Here is a 25,501-nt window from a genome sequence, read left to right as displayed (position 1 = left end):
CAATAATAAAGCAATAATAAAATAAATCAATAGCTGGTCTTAATCCCAGAATGCGCTAACCATAGACCACGACTACCAGCAGTGGGAATGACCGGCAGATCTACCACTGCCTCTGAAGCAAGAATCCGAGCCAAGCAAACTCCATTTGTACAGTCCCAATGGTGTGCTATACCAGTCAAAAAATATTTTATAAGACCTTTCCTTAAGATTACTCTTAATAGAGGATTTACTCATACCATGGAAAATGTCACCCCATTCCTCTTGGTCAAGAGTCACCTCTAGCCTATCTTGCCATTTAGTCATTGCCTGGATCGGACTTGGGAGTTGTTGATATAGGGCCGAGTGCATATCTGAAACCATCCCCCTTCTCAAGGGGTGTAAACTCGGTTTCAATTCCAGAGGCTTAGGTGGGGTGACCCTCCTGCAACAATTTACTGTAAAATGCCTGCATTAAAGAGACACTGAAGCGAAAAAAAATATATGATATAATGAATTGGTTGTGTACTATGAATAATTACTAGATGATTAGCAGCAAAGAAAATATTCTCATATTTTTATTTTCAGGTATATAGTGTTTTTTCTAACATTGCATCATTCTCTAATATGTGCAGATTACACAACACTCAGCATTCAAAATGATTCTTTCAGAGCAGTCTGTGAACTAATGACCTCTCCTCTGGCAGAGAAAAAGTAAATAGTTAACTAACAGTTGAGATAATAAAAGTCAGAAAATAGCCCTCTTCACGACTTTGAAAGTCACAGAGATTAATGGCTTTTTTGTATAGAGATAACACCTGGAGTTTCTTAACTCTTCCTGTACTGGAAACAATTAGACTGATGTATCTGATCTTAATGTTTTATTTCTTAGCTGTACTACACATACAAATCATAATATCATAATTTTTTTGTCGCTTCAGTTTCTCTTTAAGGACCTATATTTTTTATGCGTTTTCATTAGATTAGATGGTTATTAGAATTAGATAATGTGTGGCTGGAAGGTGTAATGGTTAAGGGCTCTGCCTCTGACACAGGAGACCAGGGTTCGAATCTCAGCTTTGCCTGTTCAGTAAGCTAGCACCTATTCAGTAGGAGACCTTGGGCAAGTCTCCCTAACACTGCTTTCAGTCCGCCAGGAGAAAAGCGCAATATAAATGTTATTTGTCTTGTTTTGTCTTGTTTCTGTGAAAAAAAAAAAACAGTTTATGATGGCCTTTATACTTATATATTTAAATACTTACAGCTATAAATCATCACTATGCTATGTCCAATGCTCATATCCTGCTCCAGCACTAATTCTTCCTATCACAGTTTCATTCAATATTCTTCTTTTATTGCAGTTTGTGTTTTTATCCTTCTGGGCATTGTATTCATATGACAGGCAGTTGGTGTACCCTGAGGGTCTCGATAAAGTTATTCCTCTGTGGCTTAATCATGCGGTGGTAAGTAAGCTGTACACTATCATTTTTTAGGTTATTTTACACAATTTAGGCCTACAGGGATCTTAAACAGAACTACAGCAGCTATAGCAGCTTCATAATAATCTCTGATTGGCCCCTCTTGGAGGTGCATGTCTCTGTGTGTCTGCATTGATGCTGTTGCTGGGTAAGAAGAAGAAGACAAGGCTGCAAGTCTGAAACACATTAATAGCGTGTGTAGCATATTATTTAGACACAAGAAGACAGGTTTCCAGTTTGTTCCTTATCATTGAAAGTTTTTAATTTTATAATTTTTTTTTTATACTTTACCTATGCCTTTTATTCTGTCTGTCACTTACTGCTGCTAGAGCTGTTTCTGGGAACAGGTTGCCTAGCCACTTCTGGATCGCAGTATTTGAAATCTACCCCCTATTGGTGGATTAGTGGCTGCTTATTCCTGCCAGGGCGTAGATTTCTACTCCACCACCCCCGCCGATCTCTCCCTCGCCGCTATGAAGGCAGAGCTTTGTGAGCCGGTCAGGAGCCGATTTCATTGGCTCCTGACCCCGTGTTCTCTGTTAGTCAATCCCATTGGCTCACATTGATGGCAGGGTCAGGACTCAGGAGCCAATGAAATTGGCTCCTGACTGATTCACAGTCGTAGCGACTGCAGAGTGAGGGGCATGCAGGGATGGGAGAGCAGCATGACCAGCGAGAGCAGCAGGTCCATTCGGCAATTCGTCGATAAGCCCTGTTTTCTGGTATCAGCAGTCTCTGGTCCTTTAAGGGGCTACAGAATGCTGGTACACAAGTGGCTAGGCAAAGGTCTGGGGTGCCCTTTAGTGTACAGGGTGCCGTTCACTGTACAGGTTATAGTCTGTATTAAAATTCTTGTGCAGGAAATCTGACGTTTACTGATGTACAATATGTTCTGTTGAGCCAGAATGTTTACCTTTTTGACAGCTGCATTTGAATTGCATGCAGTATGTGCAAATGTGTCAACAGGCAGTTTTTTAAACTGCACACAAACTTAAACGTGAATTTTTAAAATGTCCCTGACTGTATTGTAAGACAGTGAACTAACAAGTAATCTTAATAGGAGTTCTATAGCTGTGAGATAAGTAACCATCAGCATAGTTTAAAAGGAATGTTTTCATGCAGCAATTGTGTTTATTGCAAATAAGTGGACAAAGCTGTTTACTTCCATAATTGAAGGGGAACAAAGAAACAAAGGAGTATGGTCTGCATATGTTGTCCTGTCCGTGCAACAAGAAAAATGTAGGGATAGAGAAGACTAATCCCCTACACATAGGTGAACACATGAATGATATTAGAGGTGGCAATGAGAAAAGCCAGATAGCAGTTCATTTCATACTCTACCATGAAGCCAACCCCAAAATTATCAGATTCAAGAGTATTGTAAAACTGCACAAGTCTTTTAGAGGCAGAGATTTTAACAAAGGCCTCTTAAGACTTGAAATCAGGTGGATATTCACTTTGCGTATCCTTGAGCCTAAGGCCGGGGCAAACCCAGGATTTTCAAGGGGATGATTCCTGAAAGGTCTCCCTCAGCCACGCACAATACAGTATAATAATATGATAGGACATCATGCTGGGTACACATAATGCAATTTTCCATCCAACTGACAAGATCTGGCAATTATTTCCAAAATGTCCAATATGCTCCCAATCGACAACAGGATAGATCAGGAGCAGTTTGGATACAGATAATAATGAGGACAGCCGAAATTGCTAATGAAGGGGAAAGTGAAGCATTCACACAGCAGGGCACAGAGCTGCGCTCATACCTGAATCTGTTAAGTTCCCCAGAGCTGCTCCATGCACTGTACACACGCTGCTGCTCCATCCAAAGTCAACTGTAGCAGGGAAAGAAAGGGGGCAGTGCTATGGGCTGCAGGATACCTGCAGATATTCTGGTGTCTCAACTTGTGCCTGTCCCCAGACACTACACTGGCCCAGTATTTTCCTATGTGAGGGGCTAAACAATGAGCTACATTTGAGAGCATTTCTTGATCACTAGTACTACTAGATAGAGGGTGCAGGCATCGGCTAACGAGTTGTGTCTTGTGCAATTCCCATAGCCTAAGTTATGATATTATACATGTTACTCAGTATACTGTATATCATGTTTTTTGTTGCATGTGCACATAATATTCTAGTAGAGCTAGCTAGTCAGGCTTAATGAATAAATGTGAGTGCTGATAATGATGTACTACTGTGGTGATGTCGATAGTTTTTTGACCCCATAAGAAAACCTGATTTTGAGTTGGGGAATGTATCATCAGGACCTTATAAAATATCTTGTATTGCAACAAACATGGTACTTTCTTGATATAACTGTACTAAAGATCTGAATCATTCATTCTTTGGTGGAAATCAAAACCAATATTTTGTGGAGTAGGATCTGCCGTTACTATACGTAGTGGAGCATGGGAACTCTGTGCGTAATGTTTAACTCTGTGCGTAATGTGTAAGTCCCGCCTACCAGGGACAATGAGTCTCAACGCTGAGCCCAGTGGTGAAGAAGCTGCAGCTTCCAGAACTCAATACACATATGGAGACATGTTTTAGCTTGTGTCCACGGTTATAGTCCTCTCTAGGGAAATGAACACATGGTACTGATCTCCACCGGGACTACTGATGCCAATAGGCACACCAAAGCTAAGTGCACTTTTAACGGTACCAATTTTTACATCACTTTTGTGGATATCACTATGCAAATTATGCAGTGTATATATATATATATATATATATATATATATATATATATATATATATATATATATCTATATCATCAGATGGGCATATTATGCCTTTGCTCCATTGTACATTGATCTGCAAACACCATTGTATGGGAAAATATACAGGAATTACTCTTGGTGCATACAGTTGGGCTCTGTTGTGTCAGTTCAGGTGCGCTCAATAGACTGGCTGTATTTTAGTTTGATTTTAGTTATGTATTGCATGTAATAAAATGTTGTTGTAAATATTAGCTTTAGAATCCCTTTTATTCCTATTATAAATTCATGTTTTTAAAGTACTTGACCCTTTTGAAAGACACTGAAATAACAAACAGTGCACAGGCAATAATAATAGGAGTTCTATAGGTGTGCAGCCAGCCTCAGAAGGCCAGCATCCCTGACTGCATTGCTTTTTTGCAGACAGATGACAGCGGGTGTTTGTACTACTGACATTACAAGTAAATACTTATATCATAATCACTTAAGTCTGTTTAATTCTTCCACAATAGATAAAAAACTGACACTTTTAGGATTCAGAGTTGTAATGGAGAGTGCTTGTGTCTATCTTTTATATGAATATCTATTATCAAGACAAGTGGGGCTGCATTAGCTACTGCTATACTCTGCATTGTGTCATTGAGAAATATCCATTCAAGTGAATAAGTACTACTGTGTGTATGAGATAAGGAATACATTACAAAGATTTCTCACAAACCAAGAAATCATGACAGAAAATATCAGCAATATTCAGCGCAGTAAATATTTTTCTATTAATGAACCTGATGCTGTGAACTCCAGTAAAGCTGCCTTGTGCTGGGAGTGCACTGCATTTTAACCCTTACTAGCACAGGGGCAGCACCGTCTTTTAACCCTTAGCACCATGTGTATTACCGCGATTTACCATTCTGCGATAGTAACGGTAAAATTGCCATGCACAGCAACTTAAGCCGAGTTTAGTGGATCAGGCCCCTTATTACTTAAAGGGACACTTAAGTCAAACAAAAAAAAAATGAGTTTTACTCACCTGGGGCTTCCAATAGCCCCCTGCAGCTGTTCAGTGCCCTTGCCGTCTCCCTCCGATCCTCCTGGTCCCGCCAGCAGCCACTTCCTGTTTCGGTGACAGGAGCTGACAGGCTGGGGACGCGAGTGATTCTTCGCGTTCCTGGCCACAATAGCGCCATCTATGCTGCTATAGCATATATCATATACCATATAGCAGCATAGATAGTGCTAATGTGTCTGGGAACGCGAAGAATCACTCGCGTCCGCAGCCTGTCAGCTCCTGTCACCGAAACAGGAAGTGGCTGCCAGCGAGGACAGGAGGATCGGAGGGAGACAGCGAGGGCACCGAACAGCTGCAGGGGGCTATTGGAAGCCCTAGGTGAGTAAAACTCATTTTTTTTGTTTGACTTAAGTATCCCTTTAAATTAGTCATGTAGTCAATAAGCAGTAGCAATTTCAGCGCATAAAAATAGTACAGCCTTTTTAACAGGTTTTGCTCTAGTGTGTACAGTTGATCAGGGATTTGCTAATACTGTAATTTTTAATGGCAATTTTTATGTTAATTTTATGCAAATTCCTGCAGCTTGGATTGTTCAAACCAAATGCTGTAGCTTATGCTTATGGCTTTTTCAATTAAATCTGCATAATATTAACATAGACTTTGCATCACATTACTCTCACATTCCCTCTCTCTCGCTACACATGCAAGCACACACACACACACACACACACACACACACACACACACACATATACACACACACACACACACACACACACACACACACACACACACACACACACACACATACACACACACACACACACACACACACACACACACACACACACACACGTATTGTCGCCATTTGACCTAATGCAATGGACCCAATAAGTGGTTAGATACACAGCTGCTCTCCAAGACTGTAAGGGAGAGTGCTGCCCTGTATTCTGTCTTGCTCAACCACATGGCATGCTAGTGAAAGTTTAAAAGCCCCAATAAACATCCAAGGGTTACATAGTTATTTGGGTTGAAAAAGACATATGTCCATCGAGGGCAACAAGAAAGGTGTATGCCACGTACTGCACCAGCCACTACTATGCATCAATTACTGGTGCTCTGCAGTTTGTCTGTGGGAAAAAAATCACTCCTAAATAAGTTTCTTCCAGGAGCCATCTGCAAAATGGCACCACACTGAGGCTAGAGTTTGGTGGAACTGTATCGATTGTTGCAATGCAATTAAGAAGGTACAAAATACAAACCACTGAGTAGTCTCTGGACGCCTTTGGTGATATATCAAACATAAAATAAGAAAAATTTAAAAAATACATTCTGTGGCAGTAAAACTTAATACACCTTTCATTAAAAACGTTAATTGGTTTATTAGTGCAGCTTTCAGCTGCATTGGCATAAATTAACATTTCTAATACATGGCGCAATGCAACATTGTTTTCCCTTATGCATTTTCTAGAAATAGTTACATACATAGTTACATAGTTATTTTGGTTGAAAAAAGACATACGTCCATCGAGTTCAACCAGTACAAAGGTGAACTCGATGGACCAGTACAAAGAACCCTTTCCTAAATAAATGGCTAAAACGTTTTTCCTCCATGCGCATATATATATATATTTATTTTCATGTTCTCATTTCATTGAAAATTATGCATATCCTTACTATCATTTCATCATTTCCATTGCACTGTCATCATATTTGATTTATTTTAAGACCACATGAATACTGAAGAACAAAGAATATTTTTCATCTCTGCAGTTTAAAATCTCAGATTGAATAACAATCCATCTGATGCAACATAAATGTGTTTGTGTTTGTTTTACAGCACACAGCTGTGTTCCCTATTGCTGTCTTGGAAATTGTAACATCTCCTCACCGCTATCCTCCGAAGAGAAAGGGACTCACTCTCTTGGGGATTTGCTCAATATTGTATATAAGCTGGTAAGTAAACAGAATGAGTAATACTTTCTTACATAATTTCCTATTCTTTGCCGCTGTTCTGAGATAATACTTTTTTTCCATTTATGTGCGCTGATTGTTAATTTATTTTAAAGTCACTGGATCGGTCCAACTATTAAAAATAAAGAAAACCATTTCCTACTCTGTGTAGCTCATTAGTTATGGACTAAGTGTGTATCTCAAATAGAGTGCATATTCTGGGCTTGCAATTTTATTTGGCTGCAATCTAAGATTGGGGCATCATGTTTTACTCCTTGAGTTTCTCTTTTTGAGTCCTCTAAATGCACATAAATGACCAATATACATCAGGACAAATTCCAATTACTTCAGGAAGTTACAATGACAATAAACTAATTTATCACATAACACAAATGCCAAATATAAGTTGAACACAGGAAAAACAAATAACCCCAAAAACAGAAGGAAATGTAACCAAATTTAGGCAGTAATTATAAAAAAGAAAGGGTAGATTGAGAACCCAGGATAGTGTAGTACATTAGGTTGTAGTAAATGAGACAACTTAATGAAAATGGAGTACTCCTAAGGGGGGGGGGGGGGGGGGGGTTACCAGTAATGCAACCACTGTAATCTGTAATGGCAGGTCGGGAGATCATATCCAACCCCACTCAGGCAAATAAGTCACTCTCTGTAGATCAGGAAGATAGAGGATAACACCCCTTCACTTACGGTGGACAGACTTGCAATGGTAAATAAAAGCAGAGGCACCAGGTAGAATAAAATACACTAAAAACAATTTAAAAATGGGAGGAAGTGATGGACGTTGCACCCCACTAAAGACTCAAATTGTCTGAAATAGGTGATAAACTTTATTTTGTACTCCACAAAATTTTTGTGGAGTACAAAATAAAGTTTATTTTTGCCTAATTCAGACAATTTAAGTCTACAGTGGGAAGTTAAAGAGAACCTGAGATGGCCCAAAATAAAAGTTTTGTACATACCTGGGGCTTCCACCAGCCTACTTCACGCTTATCAGTCCCTTGCTGTCCTCCGCCACCTCCTGGTTCTATTGGCAATTTGGCCCGGGCAGTCAACGTGGACTGTGGATACGTAGTAATTCAGCCACTCAGCAGGAGCAGCCCAGCCTCCCGTCGCAGGGAGAGTTCTGCGCCTGCAGGGGCAGAATGCTCCCAGCCACGGGAGTGCAACATGGTGCATGCGTGACCAGACTGTGCCTGCTGACTGGCTGAATTACAGGGTCAAACTGCAGAAGAACCAGGAGGTGGAGGAGGATAGTGAGGAACTGATAAGCCTAAAGGGGGCTGGAGGAAGCACCAGGTGGGTATAAAACTTTCATTTTGGGCCATCTCAGGTACACTTTAAAAGGGCACTATAGCGAAAAATTCTAAAATTCAAAATATGTGCAAACATAGACAAATAACAAGTACGTTTTTTCCAGAGTAAAATGAGTCATAACTTACTTTACTCCTATGTTGCTGTCACTTACAATAGATAGTAGAAATCTGACAGAAGTGACAAGTTTTGGACTAGTCTCTTCATAGGGGATTCTCAGCAAGGCTTTTATTCTTTATAAAGATATTCCCTAAAAAAGGATTTAAACAATGATGCTGGCCAGCTTCCCTGCTCGCTACACAGTTTTTTGGCAGTTGGACAGAGCAACTGCCATTCACTAAGTTCTTTTGAAAATATATAAATCCATGGGAATCCCCCATGAAGAGATGGATTAGTCCATAACCTGTCACTTCTGTCAGATTACCTACTGTAAGTGACAGCAATATAGGAGAAAAGTACTGTAATTCATGGCTCATTTTACTCTGGAAAAAATGTTCTTCTTATTTGTCTATGTTTGCACATATTTTAAATTTTACAATTTTTTGCCATAGTGCCCCTTTAATTCCATCACTACCTGCCATGTTTTTATTATTCAAAAGAGTTTATTGAGCATATCAAAAAGACAGTTACAAAAAGTCAGAAAGCACAGGCAAAGACCAATCTATACATAGTATAACAGGAATTCACGCATCACTTATTGTGTTAAAGAAAATCAGAAGATATCAAAAAAGCAGCATAAAATGTCCATAAAGAGAGAGCATAAAATTCACCAAAACAGCTAAAGCCTTCTGTATTTAATCCATTTCTCCCAGACACTATGAAATGTATCCAGATTTTCAATACTCATGAAATAAAATCTGACAGTTAACATGATGGTATCCAATCTATCGTTGACCAACTGCAGGTCTAGACTTGCAGTTTTCCAACAGAGAGCAATGGTGCAGTGAGCTGTCAGTGGCATATAATTATACATTCTTAGAAAACGCTTAGGTATAAAAGGTTTGCAGACATACAACAAACCCTGTAATCCAGATAAAGTGAGTCGGATGCCGAAAACATCAAAAAATATTTGCTGCCACTCCTCCCAAAACCGCACCTCAATAGGGCAGTCCCAACTACCTGCCATTTTTAAATTGTTTTTAGTGAATTTTATTCTACCCGATGCCTCTGTTTCTGTCGATTGCAGATGTGGGCAGTGGTTACTGTATGTGTGTTATATCTTCTCACTGTATTGTATATTTACAACCATCAGTCTCTCCTTCCTCCTATGGGCATTTTTTATATCAATATACTGTACATAACAAAATCAGTTTGTCTGAAAGAGGCACTGTAGTGGCACATAGTAGAATGTAGTAAATTATTCAGAATACCCAATGTTATGTTAATTATCCTGGTTTCAGCAGCAGAAACTATTACTATGGTTATATATTGTTGTACATTGGTATGTAGCCCCGCCCTCCCAGTGATGTCACAGCCTAGACGTATTAGCTATTCAGAATTATCCTTCCAGAGTACTGGGACACCAGGTATTATTACTACTAGCTGCAGCAAACATTCTGCAACAATGCACCTGCCAACACTAAATATGTTGTCATCTGTAATAAATTTCAGAATGTAAATCGGGGTGAGGAAACAATTTAGAAGCTAGGTTCCATTTTGTAGAAGAAAAGACTTTCACAGATACAGTACTGTTTTAGAGAAAGTTTCTCATTTTACCATGTTACAAATTCAAGACATTTTTTTTCTATTTTGGGATTGAACAGATAACAACAGATGCATATCTGTATGTATGAGGATTTATTGACCTCATTTTCAGTAAGATGGTGAATGATTTTGAGAAAGCTCTAAAAACAGTGCTTGGTTTGTTATACATATATTGCAGCTCTTCAAACATCAGTATATTTAGAAAGATACTTTTTCATAAATTAAATTAGAAAAGGACTTTAGCAGAAATTACATTTGTATAGTAATTTAGAGGACTTTTACTTTAAAAGCTCTACTATAGAGTAGATTATCATACCGTGCTAGCCATCAGTAAAATCACAAAGTTTTGAATCAGGATGAATCACCATTTATTGGCTAACTTAGAGGTAAAAAAAATGTAAGCTTTCGACTGATAAGCCTTCTTCAGACTTTTTTCCTGTTTACTGACAAAGTGTTAGAACACACAGCTTATATGCACTGGACAATCAAAGTCCAGTGTATATAAGCTGTGTGTTCTAACACCTTAGTGTCAATGGGAATCAGTGAGAAAAAAAATAAACCAGATACTTACCTAAGGAGAGGGAAGGCTCTGGGTCCTATAGAGTCTTCCCTCTCCTCTCCTGGTCCCCTCGTTGCAGCTTCCCCATTTGAATCCCCCACCGCGCAGGACTTCGGAAGTCGAGTCCTCTTAAAGACAGGCGACTCCATACTGCGCATGCGCAAGTGCATGAGAGAGGGTGCTTGCATTTGCGCAGTGTGGAGCGGCCCTTCTTCAGGACCACTCGGGCTCCTAAAGACTTTCCAAAAGCTTCCTTCGGCGGCAGCAGTATTAACCCAACTGGTCAAATACTGCTACTGGGGAGCCAGTGCTGGAACGGGAACCGAGAGAGGAGCGGGAAGGTTCTATAGGACCCAGAACCTTCCCTCTCCTTAGGTAAGTATCTGGTTCATTTTTTTTTTATCTTGGTTCCCATTTACTTTAAATACACTGTTTTATACCTCTTCCACAGAGATATCTTAAAACGTAACGTTTAATAAATAGTTTTAAAATTGTTAAGCCTGTACAACTGTTCCCATAATGTAACTGGGAGAGGGAAAGGAAATTTGCAGAGCCCTGCGAGTGAGGCTATCTAAATCTTCACACCGTAGGTAACCCCTCTTTCCCAGACTGTATCTCATCTAAACACACTTCACACACACATCACCCCACCTTGTCAGTAAACAGGAACAAAGTCTGAAGAAGTCTTATTAGCAAAAAGCTTACCTTTTTTTTTTTACCTCTAAGTTAAGGTAGCCATACACTTATAGACAGGAATCTATCTGATGTGTGCAATACACTAGGAACAGATTTCCAATAGATTTCAGAATGTGTAAAAATTGCACTAAGCAAAAACACAGATTTATGTGGATTTTCTTATAAATGCTTATTATTCAGAATGTTTAGCCTCAGCTGAAGTCTTTAGATGACAGTATGTAGTATAACAAAGCATAATTGATTCTGAAAAAAAAAAAGATTAATTTGTTTTTATTATTTTTTACTTTATTGGAAAACTTGAGATTGCTGTTTACGTTGGGCAGCACAGTCCCGATATTTTGCTGCAGTATGTTATACTCACATTTTACAGTGTGGTGATATTGGCACTTAATGTTCTTGCTAAGTCTCTGCTGATCAATTCTATATCTCTTAAACTTCTTATTCTACTCGGCAAAAAATGCCAATTATTGGACAAAACTTCAGCCCTCTTTTAACCAATTACAAATACCTGATTGCCTAAAATGACACTGCGCAGGGTAGACTAAATATAACATGCATAATTTATTTTTGTTTTGAAAGCCGTTCCACACTATTTGCCAGTTATGTACCCAGATAAAGAGGAGCCCATTGCTATTATTTTGCTAGATTGTACTTTATTGCAGCTTCATGTTTAGAATGATATTTATATTTAGCAAAACAAGAAAGCGGCATCAAGTGTATTAAAGAAGCCACATGGGAGCTCTCTGCAGGTTTCCTCTGAATTATGGATGACTAAGAGAAGTCAATAAACCAAAGATTACTGACAAGTCAGCCACTCTATTTACTTGTGTGTCCCTTATGATTATACATGTAAATGAAATTTACTGGAACACAGCTTTTCACGCTGCACATATCAAACTCTGGCTATGATTTAATGATAATGCTAATAACTATGTTCTACATGGAGGTACAATGTAACACTAACAGTGACTCATTACTATTTATGCTTTTACATATTTTATGGTCATAAAAGAAGTGCAACAAGTTCACTTAATTCTTTGTACTGTATTTATAAAGACCATCAAATTATAACATTTCATTCTTTTCCCCGTTTTCTTTCTTCTTTACTGTTTCACATTATTAAGATGGTAATATTTATAGTTCAGCTTCAGGCCGAGAATAATAATTTATTTGGATTTAGATCAGTTGAAGTGCCTACAGTGACATTTTCTGTCTCTTGGGGACATTTGAGGTGACATCTCTAAACCTCAGATTTGCATTTCTGCTGCAGCCATTAGAAAGTGCAGCTACAATATAGAGAGCCTGCCATAGTGTAGTATGTTAGGTCCTTTACATGCACATAGGCCTCAATTCACCAGTGGTTACCGACCTATTTATCACATGGTCGGTAATTTACCTCATGTGATATCTCAAAATAGCAATTCTCCAGACATATAGGCTGAAATATCGACTGGTCGAAATTTGTGCGAAAATGGTGCGAAATTCGTGCGATAAATAGGCAATAGTTATTCGTTATTTTTTCTCAAAATCAGAATTCACCAGGGAAAAAAGGAGGTGTGACCATTCGTTATTTTAGATGTAGTTATCTCCTACATGTACCTGGCGATATGTGGTTTTTCTCACAACTGCTGCAGCTGCAGCTCACTCTGCATCTAGTTTACTAGCAGCACACAGTAACAGCTTATACTGGACTTATCTCAGGCACCAGAGAGCAGCCCATTTACACTATTAAGCATATTAAGCAATATTAAGCATTTACAATAATAAGTGGATGGGTGAAACGAAGGAGAAATTTGGATACATTTTTCATCTGGAGGGAGCGCAAAAATGTATCCAAATACCTCCTCCGTTTCACCCATCCACTTAATATTGTAAATGCTTAATAGTGCTTAATATGCAGAACGAAGTGAGGGATTTGTAATGGAAGGAGAGGGTCAAAAAACAGGGAGGGAAACCCTCTGCGGTCACATGCTGGAAATAACCTCCTCCTCCTACCCACAATCCTTTACTTCCAGCATCCAGAGTGACAAAGTATTGCATGCAAATCATTAATGCCGCATAACTACCGACCGGTTTTTGCACGGTTTTCGCATCTGTATCGTTCCATTATCGCCTGCTATCGAACACTCCTCTCACTATCCTCGCACAGTGGTGAATTGCAAAAAAAGGGTTAAAATACCGCATGATATAAAATACCTACCTTTTATCACTTACTAACTCTCCTCTGGGGAATTGAGGCCAATGAAATAAACAGTTGACTAAATACTCAAATGTTATAGGTTACCATTCAGGCAACCACTATAAAGGCAGGTGGGGAGAATAAGCCCCACCCCACTAAGGTTAACAAGTCGCTCTCTGCGTAGTAAAGGAAGAACGGGGGAGGGGAGGTGTAACAGAGGCGGCAAAATAGATTAAAACGGGCGGTAGTGGTGGACTTACCACCCAACAGATGACTCTACAGGTTGGATTCACAAAGAATTCAATTTTATTGAGTTGTATTCCTCCTATATAAGAACAGTTATATAACTACAGAGCTATGGGTGACAGTGCAATATTTCATATTGGTCCTTCTCCAACTTTATTTTACACTGGGGGGCCAGCATCGCACTTCCTTCTCCTCCAGAATTTGCTTCTCAAGAGCACTTAACATTTACCAATGCAAAGCACACATAGTGGTATTGGTAATAACTACTATGATAAAACCAATGAGGAGCTCATACAGTGGATAAAGCAGGGCCCTCTGGAGCACAATCCTTTCTCCTATGCCACTGAATCAGAGGTCGTCTTCAATAAAAACTGCATCATAAAATATTTGTTTTTAATTCAGAACTAATCCCCAGAGAATGATATGCAAATTAATACTATAACAAAGAATGTCAGGAGGCAGTCACCTGATGTCAAGGGGAAGGTACTCCGCTTTACCATTAAAGCACTCTTATTAGTACTTTAATGTGATAAATGTGTTCATTGCTCTCATTTCAACGTTGCCGTATTACTATTGCAGTCTTTGCAACTACTGAAAATTTAGACATGCAGTTTTCTTGGTAGATAACATATGATGAAGTCATTTTTCAACACATAATGTTTTTTTTTCTCTTTAAGTGTACTTTAGCTTTGTGTTCTAAGCTTATTACTAATCTGTCAATAGCAGTGGTTATAGTAATTAAATCAAAGTAAAAACTTTGAACAAAAATACTGCCCAACACTAACCAGTAGCGCTACACTAGCCCTAAACTGGCCCTTACACCACTACAAAACTCCTAATAAAGCTATCCTACCCCTTACCTCATGTCAAAATCATGTGCTGCCTACTGCTTGGAAGAGAAAGACTCTTGATTCAGCTTGAGAAGTGAGACAGCTTGTTAGGGGGTTGATCAGAATACATAGTTTATCTGAGGAGCTAAAATACCGTACATTGCGTTCTCCTTATTTTAATATATTTTAATTCTTCCAATCTATTTTTCTCTTTTGTAGGGTACTATGGATTTATATTGTGGATGGCAACTGGGTTTACCCTTTCCTGGCATTGTTAAATCCATTTGGGTTTATAATATTTTTATTAAGCAGTAATATATTGGCTGCATCTGTCTACATTTCTGGAGAAGTTTTAAATGACCTAGTCTGGGGTAAGTTCAGGGTAAAGGACATGAAAATGTATCTCTGTAGTATCTGTTAAGTGACCAAAACATTTTTCAGCTCTGATGAGCACAGCCAGCTTTGAGGTAGCTGGAGACTTTATAAGCAATCAGCACAAAAAGGAATATAACAATCTATAAAGTAGTATAAAACTCAGCATTTCTCCTTTGCTTTAAAAGATTATTTACAGCAAATAATATACTACCACATTTTTTTTACCAGAACAGCATTCAAACAGTTAAACCCAGGACTTACTTTTTCAATAGAAAGTTCCCTGCAGTGAGAGCCGCATCCAAACTGGTGATAATATTATCTTGTGTTTACTTTAGGTACCCATACACTACATCGATTTCCCGTCTATATACAGCAGATTCTATCATTGTAATCGAATCTGATGTGAAATCGTCAATGAAGATGTTGACCGATCAACCGATTTCCCTTCAAAATTGATCGATTCAGTCAATCTGTACAGGTGTGCAGAATAGTTTGCTTGTTCGCCAGTGGGTCAGGAGCACGTCGTTAGAGGCGTTCGGTTCGGCGGCGATCGATGCAACAATAATCTCACCTGTCTGCTTGCGCGAGCCCCCGAGGTCTGTGCTGTCACTTTCTCCGGCTAGCCTTCTCTGTCTCCTCTTTACTTCCTGTCCCATCCTGTGAGAAGGTGAAGTTTAAACAGTAGAGCTCCCACTACTGTTTCAACTTCCACTTGTCGCAGGACGAGACAGAGAGTGAAGAGGAAACAGAGAAGAAAGCCAGCCGGAGAAAAGGACAGCACAGACTCGGGGGCCGGTTATTAATATCATTGCCGCTGGCTGGGGGAGCACGACAGCAGGAAGGCTTGGGGGCGGCGAGAAGGTGGCAGTGGCAGCTGCACAGGTTGTGAATTGATTTCATGCTGAAATTGATTCAAAATTTATGTGCAGTGTATGGGCAGCCAATAGATTCCTCTCTGATCAGATTCAATCAGAGAGGCATCTATCTGTTGGTCGATCTGGTGGCAATCGACTAGTGTACAGCAGCATTTAATTGTAGCAAGAAAAGAATGTAAACATTCCCTGGCACTTGTGCAACACCTTCTAGTGTGTCTAGATCAGCAGACAGCTCACAAATAATCATTGGGTACATTACAATATATAAATACTGTAGCTATGAATGAAATGCAATGGCAGCTTTCAGAGCAAAAAAACCCTGTACTTTGGTAACTTGTAATTTCTAAATGAATAATAATACTTGAGCACAAAAGCAAATATGATAACTGTATGGGTTGTAAAAAGTAGGAAAACACATTTGTATTGAACATTATGTCAGAGTTTAATAACTTTAACTACTGTAAACTATGGTTGACTTTGACTAATTTGAAATAAGGAACTGATGAAATAATAACCAGCCATAGGTAGCATATTATGATATTGTACCGCATTGTGTTTTTAAATGGTTGTTTGTAGTTAGACCTTATAGACTATACATTTATTATAGCTGGTTAAACAATCCACAGCCAATCATCTCTGATTAAAGTGAACCTAAAGCCGATAAAAAAAAATGAGATTAACTCACCTGGGGCCTCCTTCAGCCCCCTGCAGCCGATCGGTGCCCTCGCAGCTCCGCTCCGATGTCCCAGGACCCGCCGGTGAGCACTTCCGGTTTCGCCGTCACCGGCCGACAGGCATGGGAACGCGAGTGATTGTTCGCGTTCCCAGCCTGTATATCGCGGAGCGGAGCTGCGAGGGCACCGATCGGCTGCAGGGGGCTGAGGGAGGCCCCAGGTGAGTTAATCTCATTTTTTTTATCGGCTTTAGGTTCACTTTAAGCTCTGTGGTGAAAAAGCAGTTCCATGTCCATAGCTGTGCTCTGCTGTCAGACCCTTCCTGACACTGTAGAAGGAGGGCCACATCCCAAGGACATTACACACTTGATGCAATGCTGTGTGAAAATAAATGATTGCATACCTACAATCAGAAGAATATATAATAGGCAGCCGTGCATGCATGGAAGACTGGCAAATATCACTTAGCACGCAGCCCAGCATGCAACCATTCCACTCTTTTGTTCTGACTAAATTTATACTTCAAATTGTTTTCATAGGCCAAAGTTTTGCTTTAATGCCATCGTATTCCCCACACCTGATGGTTACATGTCACCAGGGGGCTCTGAGCCAGAAAATGATATACTGAGCTTGAAGTAAAAATAATCTTAGTTGCAGGCTAGTAAACATTTGAAACACAGAACAGAGAAGCTGCAGTAAAACATATCTCTAGTTCTCTTTTAACTGCTTCGGACAGTTAATTATGTGTACTCTTTTAAAAGCAACCAAAACTCAGTCATTTAGGCTTTGACAGCTCAGTGATGTGTATTTTCAGCTTACTGTTACTGAATTGTTAGTAATGTAAATCCATTACAATATACCCCCTCCCAAACCTAAACCAAATTCCCTGTGTAGCAAATACTGTTTTCCCCAAACATAAGTGGAGCCTATTACTAATGTCCTCCACCAAATCCCTGAATACAACACCCTCCCCTTCACCATATGCTTTTTACTTTTCTCCCAAAACCTAACAGCCTCACACCTCTCCTCCAACCATACTGCTTTATCTCCTAACATAAACCCTCTTGTGTCTAAAACTATCCTGCACAAAACGTCCATTTTCCATAGGTTTCTATTGCGCTGCAAATACTTCCATTTCCGTTACACTGAGCAAAACGGTCCAAGAAATTAGGTCCTGCAGCATTTTTTTGGTCCGTTTAGCAGAATGGACCATGGAACCGTATGGCCAGATCCGCTAGCAAAAGGTAATGTGAACCGGGCCTGTGTAATGTGTAATCTTGGCACAGGCTTCTGAGTGATGCATGAAGTCCTCCAGACCTGATTATCTCTTTTCATCACTGTGGAAATGGCTCTATTCATTTGACAGGATTGGTTCTAGAACTTGAAGTAACCAGTTTGCACAAGGAGAAACTTACTCTCTCTGAAAGATAAGCCAAGGTACCGTAAATTGCAGATAAAATTAAATAGTTTCCTATAATGACAGCTTTCTAAGAAGGGTAAACTGAAAGAAGGTACAAGGTTAGATTTGCTAATACTCGCTGTATTATCAGAAGTGCTTGGCTAAATTAAAATAGCCAATGTGTTTAAAAAATGCACTTATTCTTTAAATAGCCTATTGAAAATGGTTCAACAGATAAATAGTAACCTGTGGAATTCTTACACATGTTTAATTAACAATAACAGTCTTTTGTCCTGTTCAAATGAATGCAGTGCAATCATTACTTGACATTGCACCATTTAGCCAAGATTCAAGATTTTCTGTAAAGAATTCTGAAATTGTATCTTCACTTTGTAATCTATGTAACTGTTTCAAAAGAGTATGGATGATTCTGAGATTTTGTAGCACTGCAACAAATAAAATAAAATTGTATAGCTTATTATAGAAAAAAAATAGCTTATTATAGAAAAAAAATAAGGATGGTTGTTCTTGTGCAATAAAAAATATTTGCTATAAATGCAAGGTAGTGCAAGGTCAGTGGTTAGTAGAGATGGGCTGACATTTTCTTGCTCCAGTAGAATTCCTGTGGGTAGAATCAAAACTTTGTACAGGAATAATCCGACTTGAAAACTATTAGCTACTAGACCTTTTGATTAAGAAATCAAACTAACCAGTATAAGTATTCAACCTTCTGATTCTGATTTTCACCTGTGCAAAGTTCTAGCCCTGGGGAGTTTGTATTCGTTATAGAGCAAGAGAAACTGCATTTAGTAACAGACTTGTTGGCTCAGCAGTGGCTGAATAGTAGCCTCTGACACAGGATACAAGGGTTCAAATCTTGGCTCTTCCTATTCAGTAAGCCAACACCTATTCAGCGAGGAGTCCTTGGACAAGACAATGTTACTGCCTTGTGGCTGCAGCTCTGGCGTTTTGAGTCTGCCAGGGGAAAAGCGTGATATAAATGTTCTGTGTCTTGTCTTGACTTGGAAGTACTCCCCTGTGCATGGGCAGTATTTCTGGTCCACCCCCTTTTTATCTGCACTCGTCTTTCTCCTGTGTTTCCGGCACATGCACTCCCATCACATACCGCAGCTCATCTGACAGGCAAATACCAGGTGAATACCTCGGGGGTCAAAGGTTAGCGACTTACTCAAATCGCAGCTGCTAATGACACTGAGCCACTTGGGAGACATCAGAACGCGTGGTAAGGCTCTGCACACATGCCCCCACATCTCCGTAGCCTTAAATGTGTGTGGCTGGATAGTGTACTGGTTAAGGGCTCTGCCTCTGACACAGGAGACCAGGGTTCGAACCTCGGCTCTGCCTGTTCAGTAAGCCAGCACCTATTCAGTAGGAGACCTTGGGTAAGTCTCCCTAAAGCTCAACACACACCATACAATCTTGGTTGTACAGATTTACCAAATCTATGTAGTATAAGGGCCAACAGATTGAAAATACCTTGAAAGATTGATTGGATACGCTCTTATACTACATGAAAGTGGTAAGATTGAACAACCAATATTGTATGGTGTGTGTTGACCCTAACACTGCTACTGCCTATAGAGCACGTCCCAGTGGCTGCAGCTCTGGCACTTTGAGTCCACCAGGAGAAAAGCGCAATATAAATGTTCTGTGTTTGTTGTTTGTCTGTGTTTGTAAATCCCACACAGCAGTTTGTCTTGGGTATACTTTAAAAATCACATTAAGCAATCCATAGCACACATAATAATTATTTAGTATACCCATTTTATGGTTACAACAATACATAGCTGTAATTGGTATGCAGCCCCATCCTCCCAGTGATGTCTAGGCTTAATTTCATGCAGCCTTCTGCCCAGAGCACTCTGGGAGATAAAATGCCATTGCTATTCACTACACAGATTGGAAAAATAACATCCCACAGTGATTCACCTTGCCTGCAGTAAAGATGCCGACACATTGGTAAATTGAAGAATGTAAACCAGGGTCAGTTAAAATTTTACAAAGGGCAACCATTGACTAAATCATTTATAAATTAATTTTGTTTAAAAAATAAGCAATTGTATTCATTAATTTATGTTCAGGATATTTTCATACTCTAAATATGTTCTTAAAATAATATTACTACTGAGCAAAACTGTTACTTTTAATTAAAATTTGAGAATAAAGTTGTTTAAAAATGTGAAGAAACGTAATTGTCTGTTAAAATTATTTTAAAACCCATTTGCATAACAAATAACATGAAGAGACAAGTAAAAGCAAAACAATATTATTTTGCAATTGAAAAAAAGTGAAATGAAACATCTGATGTCCTTCATCTAGCTATTTAAATAGGGCTGATAGGGCCCAATGTCAGACACATCTAAAAACAGTATTGTTACTGTTTTTAGATGTGTCTGACATTGCTGTAAAGCAAGCTAATTGTTTTCATAACAGCTGTATAAATGATAAGCAATTGCCACCAGCATTAACCAATGTTAAGCCAGATAATGTTGGACCCTATAGTAGTTACTGTGTATGATCTGCTGTGGCTTTGGCAAGAACTGATGTTAAACTGGACAGATACATGTTGTTTTTTTTTCATCTCGTATATTGATGTGACCATAGCCTTATACATCCCACACGATAGGATTCCTGTTAGAGCCATTTCCTCTAATGCAGGGAAAAGCAGCAATCAGAACAGGTAGTCCCCTATGGAGCATAGATTGAAATTGCCATGCTCTGATTCACCAGACTAGCAAGTTTATTTAATAAAAGCAAAGAGCAAAATGTAACTTCTAAATGTATCTGATACGGCCAAAACCAGAAATCGGACAATTCTAGAATTGGCCGGCCGTTTCTAGAACTGGCCAATTTGATGTCGGCCAAAGTCCAAAATGCTGGGAATTTCTGGCATTGGCTGGCCAGTTCTAGAAATGACCAAAGTCAGTCGGTCAAAGTCCAAAAGCAGCTGCTCTGCTGTGGCAGTCAGGTGAGATGGGAGAGATCAAATTACAGTGGTGATTAGTCACAGATGAGGGTGGATGCTTTGCTGGGCACTATGCATGGATGGAGGAGGGGCTTTGCATGGCTGGGGGGATTTGGTGGGCGCTTTGCATGGCTAGGGAGGGGAATTTGCTGGGCGCTTTGCATGGCTGGGCGGGGGGGGGGGGGATTTGCTGGGCGTTTTGCATGGCTGGGGGGGGAGGAATTTGCTGGGCGCTTTGCATCGCGGGGGGGAGGAAATTTGCTGGGCGCTTTGTATCGTGTGGGGGGGGGGGATCATTTGCAGAGTGCTTTGCATGGCTGGGAGGGGGGGGGGGGAATTTGCAGAGTGCTTTGCATGGCTGGTGGGGGGGGGGGGGGGGATGTGCTTGGCGCTTTGCATGGCTGGGGGGGATTTGCTGGGTGCCTTGCATGACTGGGGGGGGGGGGGATATGCTGAGCGCTTTGCATGGCTGGGGGCTTTGCTGGGCACTTTGTATGGTTGGGGTAGTTTTGCTGAGCGCTTTGCATGCCTGGTTCTTTGCATGGCAGGAGGGATTTGCAGTGAGCTTTGCATGGCTGGAGCAGGGGGGGGGGGGCAGCCTGCGCTATTTGCAGACTTCAGATGAGAGCGGCGGAGAGAAGCAGCGCAGCGCGCACACTACCCGCTCTGACCCATACACTTCACATGCGGAAGTGAGAAATGACGTCACTTCAGCATGGAAGTGTATGCGTCTTGCGGGTAGCGTGTGCGGCGCTGCTCTGCCTCTCTTTGCCTCTCCGATCCGGGTCGTCCTGATTAGTGTTGAGCCGAACAGTTCGCCTGGCGAACCTCTCTGGGCCTCTTACTACTTCCGGGTCGCAATGACCCGGAGTAGTACACCTGCGCTGCCCGGCGGAGCGCGTCCTAGATCGCTCTCCTGTTGCCGGGCACTCTCTGCGCATGAGCGTGACGTCACTCATGACGTCACGCACATGCGCAAAGAGTGCCCGGCAACGGGAGCGCGATCTAGGACGCGCTCCGCCAGGCAGCGCAGGCGTACTACTCCGGGTCATTGCGACCCGGAAGTAGTAAGAGGCCCATGAATTTAGAGATGTTCGCCGGCGAACGGTTCGGGAACCGTTCGCCACATCTCTAGTCCTGATGTGAAGTCTGGCTAGTGGCTAGCGGGGGAGGAGAGGTGAGCGGCACTTCGGGACTTGGCCGGCCACACTTAGCCAGAATGCGTTCTGGCCGGCCAAAGTCCGTAGGGAAAGTTTATTTTGAACATTGGCCGCATGAGCCGGCCACTTCTAGATTTGACCGGCCAGAACCCGAAGTGGCCAGAGTTCGGGTTCTGGCCGTAACATATCTTTCAAATAAACTAGGACTTCATTACATCCTATAGACTGCAGCTCTTTGCACATCTTTTCAAAAGCATATGCATTTATGTGAGCATGATGGAATGTCTTTATAACTCTACATCTGCTTGGTGACAACCTAATACTAAGCTAAGATTTTGTTTTGGAGTTTTTTTGTTCCTTTATCAGCACCCTCTTCTTCCAGTTAGTGCGATGATAAACTAATGCATCATTCCCACTTGCTTCCGTATCATGTGCGGGCAGCGGGAGCGAAAAGTGTAATGTCTGCTCCGATGGTCCGCAGCGATTCAGCTTGAGCCCGGGGAAGATGCGCCCCCCCATAGGCTCTATGGGGGAACGCATCTGCCTGGCCCGGGATTATCGCGGTTTGCACAGAAATGCGGTCTGCTTACTGCAACGTTGCAGCGTGACAAGTGTGAAGGACTCCTATGTATACCATAGGAGCTGTTCACTCTCTGCTTAGCAATGAGCGGAGAATGGACAAGAAATGTCCATTTTCTGCTCTAGGGAGAACAGAGTCTTAGAGAAACATGTACCTTTCACTGTAGTGTCTGTTACTCCTTGAGTAACAAAAAAAACAACAACAAAAAAACACACTATATAATTTGCTCTGATGTTTCAGGAGAATTTTGTATTCCTCTTTAGCTCTTTTCACTCTACTTCTGGATGTCAGTAAGATCACTCTGCTTTTATGACACTACTAGTCATTCTGAGTATAGGTGTATATGTAGAATTGTGAAGGGGAGAGACCACACCTCCAATACTGTACATCTTTATTGTGTGAGAGTTCTTAGGTACGCATCACATTCTAAGGGTCCAGATACCTGGCAGTGATGGGAAAGAGAATTGACCTTTTATACATACTCGCAGTGTATTGCAGGGAAGCTAACAATAATGTTTTACACTAAGTAAGATGTGGACTCCTATTCCACTCCAAAATAATGTAATTAGGCAGCATGTCTCCCTAAACAGAATAATTAAGCACATTGTTCCCCAAACAATATAATTAGGCAGTATAGCTATCCAAACCACATCATTAGGACAGTGCTTTCTACCAAAAATGTATGCAGAGTATTTCCCCAAACATCCTTAGGCAGAGCAAACAACAAATATTGACAACATCTTGCTACAAACCACATACAGTAAGTAGGTGGAATGTGGAATGTGTCCCAAAATAACAATAGCAGAATGCCCTAACAAACAACATAATTAGCAAGGGTATCCCACATGGGACTTTATACACACAGGCGATACGGTTATTATGGATGATACGGTGTAGCATGTATCAGTCCACTTCACCTAAGCCTGTCAGGCCGAGCAGCTAGGTGAATTGCTGCACTGCCTTCTGGCTATATGAAGTAATAAAGTAGGACTATTTAGTCCCATCATGAAATGATTAGGCAGGCACTTTGCAACTTTACAAACTATTCAGTGCCTGAACTCTGAATACTTTGCTCTATAATGTCACTAGTTAGCACCAAGGTAGCAGGGAAAGGTGCTGTGAGTACATTTGTGTACAGCTGTATGTTGTTGTCACATATCTACAAAAATAATAATTGCTATAAAAGGGCTATAAGGGCCCATTTCCACTGTGCACGCCGGACGGAACTTGCAGTGATGCAAGAATACATCTGAATCCCTCTAGCCATGCCATGCACAGATATAGGGATTCAGATGTGTGATGCTTCAACAGGCTGTGTGGGGAGGTGCAGCAAATCGGACATAGTGTTAACGGGCCTTTAAAGTATTTTTGTGATAGTACACTTTAAAAGTAAGTTTGTCCTTTGTCATGTTTTTTCTTTACTGTGGTTTAATTTAAATAAAGGCTTTCTAGATCATACAGTACCTTAACATTTTGTCTATTTTTTCCCATCACCCATCCAGGAGAAGAACATTTAGAGAAAAGGAAAATATAAACCTCAACCGCAATGCAGCAAGCCCTCCAGGAAAAGTGGTGAATGGACGTGTTACCCCTTTTCTATAATGTAGAGTTTAGTAGCAATCAGTCACAAGTGACAGCATGTGAAATTGGTCTATTAAAGAACAAAGAAACGGTGAAAGCATAAACCTTGTCCATCTATTGAATTCAAAACAACATATTTCTTGTACCTTATGAACTGATCATTCTGATTTGCAAATGTTTTTAACAAAGAACAGGACCAGTAGTGTCTCCATTCATTTGCTGACGGTAATATTAAGTGAAGAAGCTTGGAATATAACCAGGTCGTGGATCGCTGGAGGAAAGTGAAGGAATATTTTAGGCATTCATTTTACCATGCAAACTTTTACCTTTATATGACACCTAGATTTGTTGAAATACTTACATAATATTATATTCACCTAAAGTGGAACTCTCAACAGCTTTATTTCTTTTACATAATTACAGGATACCTTCAGTAAAAAATGCATGGCAAAATGATTTATTTGGGTCCAGAGCTACATCATGGAGGAAATTAGCATTGCTGCTAATGGCCCGTACACATGCCAAATGAAATTCGGCCAAGACGGCAGATAACAACTGCCTCTGCTAAGATTCCAGTGTGTGTACGGCAGCCCCCGATTCCCCCAACCGTTCAGCCAAGCGATCTGTCCTGGCAGATCACTTCCAGTGTGTACGGCAGCCCCTGGTGCCCCCAATCGTTCGGCCAGAGATCTGTCCTGGAATATCCCTTCCAGTGTGTGTACTGCAGCCCTCGATTCCCCCCAATCACTCAGGCCAGTGATCCATCCTGCCAGATCACTTCCAGTGTGTGTACAGCAGCCCCCAGTGCCCCCAACCGCCCGGCCTGTTATCCATCCTGGCAGATCACTTCCAGTGTGTGTACGGCAGCCCCCAGTGCCCCCAACCGCCTGGCCTGTTATCCATCCTGGCAGATCACTTCCAGTGTGTACGGCAGCCCCCAGTGCCCCCAACCGCTCGGCCAGCGATACGTCCTGGCAGATCACTTCCAATGTGTGTCTGGCAGCCTCTGGTGCCCCTAACCGCTCGTCCAGTGATCCGTCCTGGCAGATCACTTCCAGTGTGTACGACAGCCCTGAATTCCTCCCAACCACTCGCCGAGCGATCTGTCCTGGCAGATCACTTCGGCTGAGCGATGGTAGATAGTCGTTTTCCCCTCTTACCTCTCCCGCTGTTCAATGTCACTCCTGCGCCG

General features: G+C 41.0%; 1 protein-coding gene across 1 annotated transcript in view; it reads left to right on the top strand.

Moving 5' to 3' along the window:
* ADTRP (androgen dependent TFPI regulating protein) overlaps positions 1-24,691 on the top strand; it is a 36,726-nt gene extending 12,035 nt beyond the window's left edge. Inside the window, exons 3-6 of the mRNA XM_068234632.1 lie at positions 1,338-1,439; positions 7,021-7,136; positions 14,899-15,050; positions 24,231-24,691. Of these exons, the coding sequence (XP_068090733.1) occupies positions 1,338-1,439; positions 7,021-7,136; positions 14,899-15,050; positions 24,231-24,262 (402 nt within the window). The 3' untranslated portion in view covers positions 24,263-24,691. The remainder of the gene's footprint in view (positions 1-1,337; positions 1,440-7,020; positions 7,137-14,898; positions 15,051-24,230) is intronic.
* The last annotated feature ends 810 nt before the right edge of the window (positions 24,692-25,501 follow it).

This window comes from Hyperolius riggenbachi, chromosome 5, assembly GCF_040937935.1.
Source record: "Hyperolius riggenbachi isolate aHypRig1 chromosome 5, aHypRig1.pri, whole genome shotgun sequence".
Classification (NCBI taxonomy): Eukaryota; Metazoa; Chordata; class Amphibia; order Anura; family Hyperoliidae; genus Hyperolius; species Hyperolius riggenbachi.
The sequence above is the reverse complement of the archived record's forward strand: the minus strand, read 5'-3'. Positions and strand labels throughout refer to the sequence as shown.